The sequence below is a fragment of the Triplophysa rosa genome, unplaced genomic scaffold, assembly GCF_024868665.1.
Source record: "Triplophysa rosa unplaced genomic scaffold, Trosa_1v2 scaffold124_ERROPOS303670, whole genome shotgun sequence".
Lineage (NCBI taxonomy): Eukaryota > Metazoa > Chordata > Actinopteri > Cypriniformes > Nemacheilidae > Triplophysa > Triplophysa rosa.
In genome coordinates this window covers 25,988-41,078 of record NW_026634123.1, presented here as the reverse complement: position 1 = coordinate 41,078, position 15,091 = coordinate 25,988, and the positions used below count along the sequence as shown (strand labels likewise).

The 15,091-nt window shown below is 37.6% G+C and overlaps 2 protein-coding genes across 5 annotated transcripts; both read right to left on the bottom strand.

The window, feature by feature from the left end:
- Positions 1 to 75: 75 nt before the first annotated feature.
- Positions 76 to 8,297, bottom strand: pknox1.1 (pbx/knotted 1 homeobox 1.1). 3 transcript variants are annotated; one of them, XM_057326739.1, is made up of 11 exons: positions 8,166 to 8,297; positions 6,331 to 6,442; positions 3,599 to 3,729; positions 3,255 to 3,426; positions 2,978 to 3,148; positions 2,382 to 2,496; positions 2,195 to 2,292; positions 1,983 to 2,111; positions 1,814 to 1,890; positions 1,417 to 1,580; positions 76 to 1,287 (listed from the first exon to the last, which is right to left on the bottom strand). In XM_057326739.1, exons 2-11 carry the CDS (start codon positions 6,382 to 6,384, stop codon positions 1,094 to 1,096), a joined length of 1,305 nt encoding a protein of 434 aa, XP_057182722.1. In that variant the 5' UTR covers positions 6,385 to 6,442; positions 8,166 to 8,297; the 3' UTR covers positions 76 to 1,093. The 3 variants fall into 3 exon arrangements, with proteins under 3 accessions (XP_057182722.1, XP_057182723.1, XP_057182721.1); XM_057326740.1 differs by lacking the exon at positions 8,166 to 8,297 and adding an exon at positions 8,035 to 8,130; XM_057326738.1 differs by lacking the exon at positions 8,166 to 8,297 and having other exon boundaries at positions 6,331 to 8,123.
- Positions 8,298 to 8,680: 383 nt separating this feature from the next.
- On the bottom strand, positions 8,681 to 14,925 carry ndufv3 (NADH:ubiquinone oxidoreductase subunit V3). 2 transcript variants are annotated; one of them, XM_057326737.1, is made up of 4 exons: positions 14,199 to 14,925; positions 13,761 to 13,866; positions 12,238 to 13,377; positions 8,681 to 8,982 (listed from the first exon to the last, which is right to left on the bottom strand). In XM_057326737.1, the coding sequence occupies exons 1-4, from the start codon at positions 14,241 to 14,243 to the stop codon at positions 8,810 to 8,812; spliced, it is 1,464 nt and encodes a 487-aa protein (XP_057182720.1). In that variant the 5' UTR covers positions 14,244 to 14,925; the 3' UTR covers positions 8,681 to 8,809. The 2 variants fall into 2 exon arrangements, with proteins under 2 accessions (XP_057182720.1, XP_057182719.1); XM_057326736.1 differs by having other exon boundaries at positions 13,755 to 13,866; positions 14,199 to 14,924.
- Positions 14,926 to 15,091: the final 166 nt, after the last annotated feature.

Below are 15,091 nucleotides of genomic sequence, written 5' to 3'. Positions count from 1 at the left end.
AAGTGATAATATACTTAAAATACATAATAAATACAGAGACAAAAAGCCCCCATTGATGCAAAGAAAATCCATGTATTTTCAATGTTGCAAAACTTTTTAATATGAAACACTACTGTACTTCTACCGTCCTTAAACAATTCTCAAAAAGCAACAGAGAATGTACAGTGTTGTGGCAACTTGACCTTAAAAAAGACATTTTATGCCACCTTTCATTCCAAAGCATTTTTAACAGATCTGTTTGATTTTGGAAGCATTATGTGTGTTAGATCAAATATACATTGTCCTAGAGCGAAAACAAAGAGCCCCCTCTGAAACGAAGAAACATATTCAGCTAGGACGATAAACTGGAAGATACTACAACTCATTACTGAATATAGTCAATGCATTAGGCTTTCTGTGCTTATTAGTGTAATAGTTTTACAAAAGATGTAAGGCAATTTTGTAAGTGTGTTAAAACCAATTTAAATATTAAAAATGTTTTTTAAGTCCAACATCTTTTTTTCCCTTTTTCCTAAAAAATTTAAATCATCCCTTGAAAGTAGGGCACATAGCTATGTTTCTGTACATAAATATTCCTTATAAAACACAAACTAACAAAAAAGAAAAAAAACCCACTTTGTTTATACAATGCTCATATATAAAAATAAGAATCTCTTTTGTCCTCAGACTCTGTCTTGCAGATGCTCTCAATAGTAGTGAACAAACATTAGCATGCAGTGTGAATAAAACCAGCACAAACCAGCACAAACTCTCAAATCTTGGCATTCAACTTAGTTAATACAGAAAACAAATACTAAAGGAGTTTAAAACTTGCCTCAGTGTGTTTACTTGCATTTTCTGTCTATTTTCACAAAGTGTATCTCATACCTAAAAGTGCACTTACCTGCACAGCTATGCAATAAAAACAGGCGCTATAATGCACACACACCACACCCTTGCGTGACATTGTGCTGTCTGTAAACTGTTCATGTGTGTTTGTGTATTGTAAAAAGCCCACATACAGTACTCTAAATGTTTTTTTTGTAGTGCACAAGTATCAGCTTGGCTGAAAATCTATGCAAGCATGCAGTGTGTGTTCTGCAATCCACGTAGCTTAGTCAGTAACATCTAAACCCAACCCAGTCATGTTGGCAGATGACAAATCTGTGTCGCCTTCTTCATTGTCGCTTTCTTCCGATTCGTCCTCGCTGTGATTTCCCATCATAACCTGTTGCATGGCAAGAGTTGCACCATCTGATGAAAGCGCTTGGAAGCCATCTACGTTCATCCCAACTGTAACCAAACTACCTGCATACAACGTCGACAATATTCCACTTTTGAGAATTCAATATTTTGATTCTACATAATCATGTTTCAACACTGACGGCCAATAAATTTGTACATATCTAATTATAACACATTATGTAGAGGCAATACCATCTGGCATTGTTAGATGCTGTTGGGTTCCAGAAGAGGCGATGGAGTCCGACCAGAAGCGGTGTAGGGGGCGACTCTGAGCAGTTTTCTTCTTTGTTTTGGGCGTTTCTGAGCAGCTGGCATCCAGCATTGGCTGCAAGATCCGTCTACGGGCATTGATGAACCTAAAGCACAGATCCAGTGTCATAAAAATGAGCATTTTTTTGTATGATGCACAAAGCTGATGGCTATGTAGAGCATTCCAAACTATTCACCCTCTGGCGTTTCTCTAACACATAGAATGCTTTAGATTTAGAAGGTAACTGTGCATGCATTAGACAGCTGAAGACGTCTATGTGTGAATGATTTTTACATCACAGTCATTCGTCTACATTGCTTTACTGTCAGATTAACTTACCAATTATTAACTTGCAGTAAAGTCAGGTTAGTTTGAGTTGCAATCTGTTTCTTCTCTTCTTCAGTAGGATAGGGATGCTAGATGAAGACAGTTAAAATTTGTTCATGAAATACACCGGGTAAATCAAAACAGTGCACTTTGTCAGTTGAAAATGAGTTAGTCTCCTCACTGCAATGTGCTGGAAAAGCCAGGAGCGCATGACATTGGTAGCTTGTTTGGGAAGAACACCGCGTTTGTTTTTAGGTGAGCTGTCATCAACACCAAAGAAACTCAAGTCCTGATTGAGCTGAAGTTGAAGCTGCCATAGAGAAACACGGTGAGTGAATGTGCTTGTGATCTGTGTCTGAAAAGGTTGTGTGTAGTGTGTGCAATAATGCAAACCTGTGAGTTCTGAATATGTATCGTTCCAGGTGAGATGGCTTGTGTCACAACTTTCCCCTGTGGTGTGACGACTGTTACTGGCTGATATAGTGCGTTACCTGCATGAAACGTGGATATTACCAGAATGAGAGAAACTCTGCAACCAGTAAGATGGTTAGAAAAAACAAGTTTTTGAAATGAAACGTACCCATCACCCCCTGTGATGGATTGACTGTTGCCATGGTAACATTGCCCTGTTGATGGCCTGATGTAGGCACCACAATGCCCTGTGGACTAAAGGTGCCTGAGAAAGAGCTGGACATCTGCAAAAATAAACTAAAGGTTACACACCTAATCCTGTAGTGGCCATCAATGAATTGGCACAATTGCCAATTTTTGTACACATTTATGTGCATAGATGACATTAGAAATTGACTAAAGAAAGGTTTTAATGTGACAACACAAATCATAATATGAAAATTATAAAACAGGCAATTTGTTGTAAAATTTAAATTTGATTTATTGTAATAATATGAGCACAATGCTAACAAAGTGAATAGAAGCCAATGCACATGAGCTTATTCATGAATGTCTACATATCCTGCGAAAGTTTAGATTTATATTTTTTTAAGATACTGTATTTGTATGTATGTACGTGTATGTATTAAATTCTCAAGCATTGTGTTGGTTTAACTGCCTTCTACTTGAGTTTGTTCATAACATTTGCATGCCTTGCATTGGGAATAGATGTCCAAATTGTACCCTATTTGTAAAAAGTGAAAAATTAGTGTGGTAAGTGTCTACCTGGTCATGGGTCGGAGAGTACGGGCTGCCTTGCTCTCCACTCAGCAGTGTCTCGCTGTTCATCTTGGTCTTGAGGCAGGTAATGTAACGACTGCAGAAGTCCTTGCACAGGTCACTAACTTTCTCCAGCTCTAATAGATGAATCCTCAGCACCTGGATGGCCTTGACCATCTACGAAGATAAAAACAGCAACATGAGTGTTGATGCCAAAATGGTAGATCTAGAAATTAAAACCACCACAAAAACTATTCCAACAGCATCTGGGCAAGACTCCTACCAAGCTATCAAGTTCAGGGTCTTCACTAAAGAAGGCCTTGCCCTCTTTCTCCTGAATGCGTACAAAGTTCTGAATGTCCACGTCAAAACTTGCAGAAGATGCACAGTCAGCGCCCTGAGTAGACTGCTCACACTTTTCAAACAGCAGAGCCAGCAGAGGGAAAAGGGGATGTCTGCATTTAAAAAAGGAACCATATGTAAGAGATGACGTTTGTTCAGTGAACATCTTGCAGATCCAACACAATGTAATATAATGCAATTCTAATATATATAATATACAATACAATCGACTTTATAAATTTCATTTATTAGCCTGCATGTAAATTATGACAACAATCATGTCACCTATATATAGAGGCTTTGTCAGCATCCATTTGCGTCTGTGGTTCAGTAGATGCAGGGCTGTTTGATGTTCCTATGTTTCCATTGGCAAAACCCTCTTCAGGGTTACTGTCTGACTGGTCCATCACCTGCATCTAATGCAGTGAGATTTTCAACATCAAATGATATTTTCATGGCAAGATCAAAATGGTTGAAAATTAAAGGAGGCAAACAGTAGACATCTTAGAAAATGACAATAAAGACCATGTACTGTTTAAGAATGTCCAAATTGTTAATGAAAACCACAGCCTAGTTGCATAACAGTGCAGAGACAATACAAACTAATGACACATGGAAGACAAAGTCTAAATAATGATACTTTCAGTTTATGTACAAATTCTGTTGATTTATTTGACAGGCCAAATTAAGTTTTAGCTTGGTTAACTTTATCTAAACAAACTTTATTATAAACATATTTTATTGTGTACCCTTATAATTATTATTGTTAGGTTTAACCTTAAGTATAAAAGGTACTGCTGGGATAATGTCATGTCATCTTTGTTAAACTGTATCATGTACTGTATAAGGCCGTGTTCACACTTGACTTCTTTTTTGAAGCTGTCAGCGTTTGTTTTACATCATAATCCTATGGAGTAAACCGTGTTTTCCAAAAAAGTCACGAGCGCTTTTTTAAACGCCACCGCCGGCATCTTTTTCTGCAGCTCCGGCGAGCACCTTTTTAAGTAGAAAAAAATTCAAATTTTCTGAAGAATACGCCCTACGTCAAGCATCGTTTTTGACAGCTTACCAATGACAAGCGAGTAGCGAAACCTGTCGTTTCCATAACAACATGCGAGGAAGGTGATTGGTCGAGCAGGATCCTTCTCTAAAAAATAAAATGGCGGCCGAAGCGCTGCTTTGAACATATTTTTATATGAATTAAAGTTTATTTTTCACCTTTAATAATTTTTGATTGCATTTCTAGCAATTAGTACTGTAGTTTTAAAATATGTGGTTGGTTTTTGCAAAGATGGTCTCTGTTTATAATTCAAATAGACTTCCATTACTCTGCCTATATGAATCCCGTGTGCTGAGCTGCCTTTATGCAAACGCTGCCAGCTTTTCTTTTTACTAAAAAAGCGCTCGTCAACTTTTTCTTGTCAAAAAAGACGTCAAGTGTGTTCATGGCCTAATGTTTTCAGGAAAAAATTTTGCAAGACAGCATTTTTCTGTTCTCATAAGACTCACCGTAGTGTGAAAACTTGGTTAAATAGATGATGGACAACAACAAAAAATCTGAACAATTACATTGCAATTTTAAAAATATCAGAATCAGAAGAGCTTTATTGCCAAGTGTGCTTGCACACGCAAGGAATTTTCTTTGGTGTTGGAAGCTTCTAGTACAGACATTCAACACAATGACAATACAAATATAATAAGATTTAACGTCTAAAAGATTCTAAAATATGCATATATAAAATAAAGACTATTTTACAGAAAATGGGGGATAATAACATATAAGAGACATTGTACAGGGTAGTATATAGTAGAATATACATATTAACAGATTGTATGTACACTTGTGCAAATGGATAATGTAGTAAGTGGAGGTAGTGTTATATACATGTATGAATAAAATGTAGATATAATAAGGCACTATAGTGCACACTATAGGAGTAGTGGAAGTGGAATATTGCTCTTAAGGAGCAGTTATCTGTTTAGGAGGGAGATTGCCTGAGGGAAGAAGCTGATTCTGTGTCTGGAAGTCCTGGTGTTAGGTGCTCTAAAGCGCCGGCCAGAGGGCAACAGTTCAAAAAGTTTGTGTGCTGGGTGTGTGGAGTCAATGATGATTTTTCTTGCCCTGTTTTTCTAATTTTCTAAGTTTTTCTAAATATGTAATTTCATTTACCATGCAAATATATTCTGAAGGTTAAGCCATTTAAACTTTCATTCACAAAACAAATCTGCCACAAAAAAAAAACAAAGCTCACCTGAGGCTGAATATTCTGATTGTTTTAATAGTAAATAATATGTTAATATTATGTGAAATATTTAGGGCTGAATAAACTTCAGATGTTTAATACTTAAAGTTAGAAATTTAGAACAAACCCCTAACCAGCATGTTAGAAGAATATCTAGTGTATAAAGTGCTGTCTTGCAAACACTGTAAATATTCAACAGCATAAAGACAGTTTCATCGAATACACACACCTGGCCCGAAGTTAACTTCCGGTCTGTGTTTGGTTATCGGCCTTGCTAGTGGCTAGTAATATAACAATTTATTTTATATTTAATTTATATTCATATTAATTTATATTATTTTATTGTATTAAATTACATTAAAACTACTTAACAGTTACAGAGGTCTGTCGGAAGCTAAGTTTGGCCACATAACATTTGCTTGTGTTGTTTGTTTTTGTTAACTTGTCTTGTACTTATAGGCCCGGTTTCATAGACAAGGCTTAGCCTAAGCCAGGACTATGCCTTAGTTAATTTAGGCTATTTAAGTCACTTTTATTAAAATGCATTTGAAAAAAACATTACTGATGTGTATCTTGAGACAAAACAATGGCACTGATATATTTTAAGATATGTCAGGGCAAGTTATTTTCAGTTGAGACAGCTCAAAATTTATTTTAGTCTGGGACTAAGGTTTTAAGCCTCGTCTCTGAAACCTGGGCATACAGACTACATAAACACAGAAGTACTTTGTTTGGTGTTTTTTGTTAAACTGCTGTTAAATATATCATGCCCACCTGCTGGTCTCCCTCTTGATATTGCTCTAAGGACGCTGACTGGGTAGCCATCATATTCAAAGTGGCCACTGCCAACACTGGGGCATTATATGAGCGGGGAGAAGGAACTGACCTAAAAATAACAGCACACACACGTAGAATATATTAAATCAACAGGTAAAACCACAGTTCGCCCCAAAATGAAATCATTATGTACTTTCAAGTCGTTATCTGACAAAGTGAATGCGTACTGGGACTGTAAACATCAAAAAATCCCCATAAAAACATTTGCATTGTTTGAGTAAAAAGATGTGAGCTTAGTGGTCATGATATCCTTGAATATACACCTTTTGTTTTATAGGAAAAAGGCAGCATAAAGTTCAGAAATTTCAACTTCTCTCTTTATTAAAATAAAAAAGCAATTGTCTTTGTGTATGAAATAGTATAATTTTCCAGTCAGTGGAAGGTCCTTTTAATTGGTAAGGAATATTCTCATCAATTAGACAAAAAATTGTGTATGCCCTAGGCAGGGCCTAACAATCAATTTGGTCCACTTCCCCAAATACAGTATATTTAAAATGTGGAGATCAACTACAATGTTTTTGTAAACTTTTAGGATTGCAGACAGACTTAAATTCACAAAAGTCCCATTTTGATTTTTTACCCTACTTTTTCTACTCTATTTATTGCGTGATACATTTGAGTACGTTTTATGCATTCACACCTAAAAGGAAAAGGCATCCTATATAAAACATAATACAACCGGGTGTTTTGATATGGAAATGCGGTGTTATGTACTGGAGCACTATACGCCATTCCCAGGTTTTACAACAACCACCCACCCGCTAGCGTCTCACTCTCACACATCCGATCTGTTAGTGGGAACCAGCACTTTGTTATTTGTCTGCTTGTGAATTTCAAATTAAACTCATACGTGCTTCCAAACATGTTTTATAATATAATTTTAGATATATGCAAAATTACGGTCATTTTCGACAAGGACACGGGGCCCGATCTCGGATGCATCTGATAATATTGTGTAACTTTTAAATAAAATAAACACGGACGACACATTAGCGTAAGCACAGCTATACGTTACCCTTGTTAAAGCGAACGGTTAAAACAAAAAAACTATGCGGTTAAGCAAGTTCGCGGTTATCTGTTCGTTTAGCCAGCTTTAACCAAACTTTGCTAAATATTGTTAGTCCCGTATAAATAAACACACTGCCTGATGTACACTGGGCATTTACAAATGTGTAGCAGCGGGTGTTAAAGCCGAAAAAGCCATGATAACCTCTGAAGAACGAGTCGTGGTTAGCTAGTGCACTAACTAGCCAGTTAGCAAACACGGGCAGCACACAGCGCGTCCTGTTAGCAGCCAACCGCAACACAGGATTTCATTACAATCTAATTATTCAAGTTTATTTTATTGTACAATCCAGATGTAAACATGGTTTCAAATGCAATTGAAAATTTTCGTAATTTCGCCTGAAAATATAAACATTAGTCATTTTTTAAAAGCAACCACAAATGTCTAATCTAGAGCAGAGTCTGTTTTCTATGGCTCGCTTGGCCTGAGCGACAGCGCTGAAAAAAGGAGACAAGGGGCCGTTAAGATCGGGCCTTTACTCAGCGTTCGCCCTTGCTAGTACTGGCTACTGGGACCTCCTGTCACATAAAAAGCGGACATTTTTTTCTTTTAAAGATATTTAAATGAGAACTGACTCGACTGTCCTATGCAACTCCCATGAGCCCCTAACTACACTCGCTTTCTTTCAGCTCCAGGCATTTCTGTGTGTCGTTCGGACCGTTTGATTGATAGGGAACGGAAAAGACGAATTTGAGTGACAGCTTACCTTGGTGCCAATCTTCGTCATACTGACAAGCGTTTGCAGCAATCGGGATCCGCATTTGTCGCGCTGCGTCATTACGCAAGGGGACGCAGGGCATTCGGTTCCTGAATATTTACGAAGAGGGCGGAGAAATGACGCCAGAGCTCTGTCTAGAGCTCTTTGAATGTTTAGAACACTCACGGTTTTGTCATGTTGAGACCAAAAATTTGTTTTAATCCCTGACTCAGTAGTTTTTGCAAAGGTTAACAATAAGGACTTTTATGCCAGTTGTCCAGGTTTTTACTGGCCATACCACAAAAAAGATTTTTGACAACAATCACTGAATCAGATCACACTATTCTCAGTGTTTAGCTCCAGTTTGCATGTCAGAACGTTCTCTGTATCATTTTATAAATGACTGAAACTGTCATGATGGTCTCACATCTAATTAAGTACATAATGATAGCAATATAGAAGCAATACAGAAGGGTTGTTGGGTTTTAAACAGGAAAACTTCCACAAACAACTCAAAACTGTAATGAAGTTAAATTATATATTTTAATTAAAGAATTCTGGCATAAAGTTTAGGATTTGTCAATATGTTATCTAAAAAACAAAGAAACACAAGCAAGAAACAGGATTGTGAATCAAGATAGCAAGAGAATGGCTTAGTGCCTGGGTGAGGGTCTGCCTGAGGAAGGCTGGGACAGACGATGTTTAGCCATCTCTACATCCATATCAACAAAGGTGTACATGTTGTAGTGGTGGTGCTGCAGGTTCTTGTATGTTGTGTTATCAAAGGGTTCAGGATCTGGCTCCGGGGATTTCTCCAATGCTTGTTCTGAGAAAATGAAAAACGTAAGAGATTACATTGAAGAAAAGTGAAACTAACAAATGACCAAAGAGATTACATCAAAGTGAACAAGAAAATGATGTTCATAATCTACCCTTGAAAAGGATTTAATTACAATATTTACACCTTTCATGGTGTTACAGTAATCACTACAGAAAAAAACTCCTGGTGGTCCTTTACATCACACAGAAAAAGGTGCGAAAGGCTTTTAACTACAGACCTCTGCCAGTTTCTAGTGAAGTCAATCAAATTTACAATATACTGCAAATTTTTCTGTCATTATGCTCATTTTCATGAGGAACATTGATGTTATAAAAATAACACAAAAAGTTGTAATAACCACTTGACTATAAATGACAAACAACACCTAATATTTATAAATCATAACACTTATTTGTAAGTAGAGGAAAATGCATTCAACAAAGTATTTAAGATTAGAAAAGTAAGATTTAAAGTGTAACAGAGAGGCATCTCATCATTCTGATTTCAACCATTCCCATCTTAAAAACAATAATATAGGATGCTGTAACTGAAAAAAGAATGGATTAGCTTTACATTAATCATCATCAATACTTTTAAAATAACATGATCACACAAAAACAAGCAATATTTAATTCACAAATCAGGAGGTGTAAATCTAATCTAGCAATAAATAAAGATCAGCCCTGGAGGTGGAGATGTAGAGATGTTTTGGGAACAAAAAGAGTGACTGAGCAACGAATCTTTGGTGCAAAAGCACTGGAAAGAAACGAGTGAAACCGTGCTCCCCCGATCCAACAGCCCTAAAATAATAAAGTCAAAAGTCCTATTCGCACAGGATTAGTATTATCTGGGGACCTCTGGTCATTTGTAATAATCGCAGAGATTGTCTGTGATCTTAATCCCGTGCGAAACGGCCATGTCTGTAATTTGTCAAGTAAATATTCCCCCACAAATTACCTACCATATTTTGACGAACACCGAGGTCCTGTGATAATATTAGTCCAGTGCGAATCGGCATCTCTGCGATTTGAAATTTTGAACAAGATTTGGCAGGATCGTATCTCATTTTTTCAAGGTTTCTGTGCACCTTTTCAGTCATCTTTCGCAAAGAATGGAAGCTGCGTTGGAGTGTTTTCACAGTATTTTGGGTGCTGGGTTATGTGGCTACATACCAGACAACAATAATATTGGCAGAGAGAAAATATTCACTGTAAAAAAAACATGACAGGATCAGAAGCGCGAAACAAAAAAGAAGGAATATATGGAGATGGATGACATGCATGGCAGCATGCAGTAAGGAACATTCTTCTGTTTACATACAACTACACCTACAACGACAAGACTTTCAAGTAGGGCTGTCAACGGTAACGCGTTAACGCATGCTATTAATTATTTCAAATTAACGCGTGAAAAATATTTAACGCAATTAACGCAGCATCCGTTTGTTTTGACATCCTTTGTCTAGCGTTACATTATGTAATCACGCTCTTATTCGCGCGATTTGAAACAGTTGCTTTGACATGTTCAATGAAGATAGATAGCTTCTAAACCGTGGGACGCGGCAAAACGCAACGCGAGGTCCAGCCTGGTGTGTACAGTAATGGGCTAAACGCTGCGTCGGTGAATCTCTGTCAGACAGCGCATCCGTGTTAAGATCTCTTTCGTGCCATGTTTAGAAAGAGGGAAGCGCCTTCACGTCATTTCCGGGAGATAAGTCAGTAAATTCGAGTAAAATCAGAGTTCACTTATCCAGCGCGAAAGCGCAACATGATCACAGACAATCTCTGTAATTATTACAAATGACCAGAGGTCCCCAGATAATACTAATCCCGTGCGAATAGGGCTAAAGAGACCTAAGAAGGGGTAAAAAATAGATGATTTACAAATACTGAATTATAAAATCGGCCTTGGATTGTAGCAATACATTTTTTTGTTGTATTTAAGTATTTACACCACTTGTTCCAATACATTGGGTATTATCAGGTACATCGTAAATAAGAAAATTTAAGATGCAGTTTAGATTATCAACCGCTTCGGAAAATATAACAATGCTGATCCAAAAACGCTGAAATAAACCAACAAAACATTTATAACTAAATAAAAATGTTAAAAGAAATTAAAAAACGTATTTAAAAAAACAAATAAAAACTGGAAGTGCTTCTAGACTGGTGTTTACACCTTGCGAAGTGGTGTAGAAACAAAAACAAAAAAAACATTTTACCCCTTAAAAGTCTATACAGGCCATGCACACATACAGTGTTAGTGGAAGTAGGTGTACTGTCTGATGTAAAAAGTATCCAAATAAATAATGTCTCGTATCAACAAGATCATCAAATGCGTAAATTATCAGTGTGTAAATCATGTGAATTTCTTTTTAAATGCATAATTTACCACTGTATCCCTGTATGTGGGGATACAATGAAATGTATATAAACCAATGTACAGTATATGAAACAGTTATGTCACTCACAGAAACTTTAACTTCTCTGTCTCCCTTCCAACTTCTTCATCTCCCAGATGGAATCATGTGTGCTCCAATGTAATACATTTATTGGTTGTTGTTGCGACATGTCAATCAACAATATTTTTTCTGAACCTTATCCGACAGCTGAACCCGTAGGCCTGCACTAGATGCACCACCGAGAGTTATATTGCTGGAATTACCAACTGTCTTAATTTAAATGAATGACTTTGCTTTGTTGTTAAAAAATGTGTAAACGCACCTTTAGAGTTAGCCTTGTTCATTAACAACTGCATAGCAGAGAGAACTCCATAAAACTGAAGATAAATGCCAAGTGTCTGTACCATATTTAGGCTAAATTTATGAATGCTGATATGGGTGCGGAATAATCTAAATGCATTTCAATCTCACTTGTGTCACTATGCAACACTTATACACCAGGCCCCAAAATGAGCAGACCCACTTGGAAAGAAGTTACATGGTTAACTGGATGTTGACTACGCAGACAGAGCAATAGTGATTATTGAAATGATTTCAAGTCTACACCCAGAGTACATTTATTCTAGGGAGAATTAAATGCAAGAGAGCCTGCCATGCAGTCTCATGCAAATTTAAGAGAGTTAATAAATGAACTTAAAATTCAAACCGACTGAGATAAAGCATTGCAAAGCCACCTGATAAGAGCATTAGCAGTGCCACTGTAGCAATGAAAGATTTTGTTCTAGAAATAATGAGAAGAATGTGTTTCTGTGGTGATGGATCTACAGAGAGAAACTGAGTAAAGATGATGTGTGGTGTACCCTCAGGTGCTTCCGCAGCTTCGGTCTCAGCCAGGGACTGAGCAGCCACAGCATCAGCAGCCACAGGTGCAGGATCTTTAAGATTTTCTGAAGAGGCCGTCTCAATTTCTGTTGCATTAACATCTTTAGCCACCATCTCTGATGCAGCCTCACGTTCAGGTTTAGCCACAACGTCTGGAACAGACTCAGAAACATCTTCTCCAGAAGCCTCGGCAGCTACTTTAGATTCAACAGTTGTATTGGCTACTTCTTGAGGGCTGCACACTACAGTAACCTCTGGAATGACTGTAGGATAAGTTTTGACACTAGCACGCTGTTGTTCCTCTTCTTCCGTAACCTTAGCTTTGGTTTCTGATTCATTTTCAACAATATTTTCAGTAGGAGCTGTTTTAACTTCTGCAACACTGTCCACCATCTCATCTGGGGAGACATCAATGGATTCACTGGTAACTTCAGGAATTGCTTCCATCATGGAGGAAGATATTACAGGGACAGGGTCAATAAGGGTCTCCCCCGAGCCAACTGCTTCTGTGCTTGTGGTAGGCACTCCTTCAGGTTTTACCTTAGCTTGAGCATATTTTTTGGATTCTTCAAATGAGGCACTAGGTGCAATAACTGATTCAGACTCTACATTATTTTCTGCAACATGTACTTGTTTACTTGTGAGAACTTCCTCTGCTGCTTTCTCTTCAGACTTGACCACTGTTTCAGTTTTTTGTTTCTCATCATCAGAATCAGAGTCAGACTCAGAATCACTTGAGGATGAGGAAGAAGTGTCCTCCTGATCTTGCTGTACTTCTGCCTTAACATCAGAGGCCTTACTTCCGTTACTTGCTGCAGAGACCTTATCAGCAGGGTGGCCTTCAGTGATCTCAACATTGCCAGTAGAAATAGCTTCAGCAACTTCTGTTTCCTTGGTGAAATGTTCTTTAGCTTCAGTCACAGACTGGGATGTCGGACGTTGCTGTTCTGTTGTGTCAGCTGTGGCCACCACCGTCTCAGTTATCACAACTTTTGCAGTAGAATCAGACTCACCTAAAGCTATGTCTTTGGGAAGAAATCCAGTGGCAGACAGCTTAGAAGGGAAGGCAACTGCAGGCTTGTAGGCTAGAAGAGAGGCTCTCTCGTCAACCTCTTTGGCTGAGAAAACGGCAAACGGGATAAAATATATGAGATTGTTTTTGTATGCATCTGAGAAACCCTCTTGTTAAGTGGAACCATTATCCCTGTGAACACCATAGTGAGAAAAAACACCCTACATAGAGGCGACACAGCATCTTGCCACCTCGCCCCAGGCTTAATGTACAAAATAGCCAAATAAGTTCCCTATTTAAGTGGATAAAGTCTTGTTGTCTGAAACCGATATGAACTTAAATGTACATGTAGTTACGTAATAATGTAATCATGCTGAAGACACACCCATGGGTGAAAACGAATGGCTGTAATTGTGAACAAATGAGGGGAAACGCACACAAACTCTGAGAAGGGATGTTAATGGTAAAAAGTCATGTGCTTACTCTTACTTGCAGCCTTTGCCTTCTTTGCTGTTTTGGGAAGGGCGTCCGCTTTAGTGCACAATGCTGCCACAAACGGGGTCTTCTGTGTGCCCCAGATTTCACGCAGGAGACACTACGTGAATATAGAAAGTCACATGAAAATCATGCGCTGCCTTACAATACGACACCAAGAGATCAAGACTAATACACCCATAACATGTCTAAAGATATAAAGCTTAACCAATTTCGACAAAACTAACTCTTTATATGTAGCTATGTTCTATCAACCTTTATTGCTGATTGTAGTTACAAACACCCGTAATGTCTTCACCTGCGTCGCATGCGAATGGCGTTTTATCTATAAGCGCCATTCGCTTAGCGTTATATTAACAAATTTAAACAAAGTGTTTCTATTTTTATTCGGTGCTGTTTTTGTAAAAATGCAACAAGATTATTGCTAATTACCTTGGGAGACCCAAGTCGACCTAACCTAAGCAGGGAGGTCGCCATCTTTGTTCTTCTGTTATTATTGTCCGGGCGGAAAATGTCGCCCACGATCGATAGTTCCTATAAAAATGTCATGTCATTGATATTTAAAGCAAAGACTTAATGTCTGTTTTACTGATTTGTAAGTCATTGTATTTGCAGAAATATTTAGACTTATTTCACAAAGACCCTAACAAACTCTGTGGACCCTTCATTCATTCTGAATGTCAATATAGTCATGTTCCAGGGGCCCATTTCATTAAGGAGGTTCAACCAACACCGAGTTAAAATGTGAACTCTTGAGTTGTTTAACACCGAGATGCGAAACTTTGAGTTTTTGGTTTCGATTTGAGTTAGTTCTACCAACTCTGGGTAGACTTACCTTGAGTTAAGCACTTGCAGCACAACTACGACAATGCATGATTAATGGAGCTCCGATATTACGATTCACCATGGCAACGGCACCAAAAAAAGCAACATGGCGGCGGAAAGCGCTTGAAAGCGAGGCACACTTTCCGCTCTGCATACAGTGGATTTACTAATGTGCTTTAAAGTGTAAATGACTTAAGTTTAAATTGATAAAAAATATAAATGTACTAATAAACAAACAAATTAATCAGAACGTTAATGAATAAATGAACGAAACATCAGAAAAAAAAAATCTGTTCTCACTCCTCATAAGTACTCCAGTGTATGGAGGACTAAACCTGCAAAAATTATAAATAAATAAATGTATAAATAAATAAATATATAAACGAATAAATGTAATAATATGAAAATAAATAAAGGAATGAATGGTTTGATAAAACAAAATAATTCGTTTTAGCTATTATTGATCTTAGCTTTAACTTTTCTTTTCATTTTTTAAATTG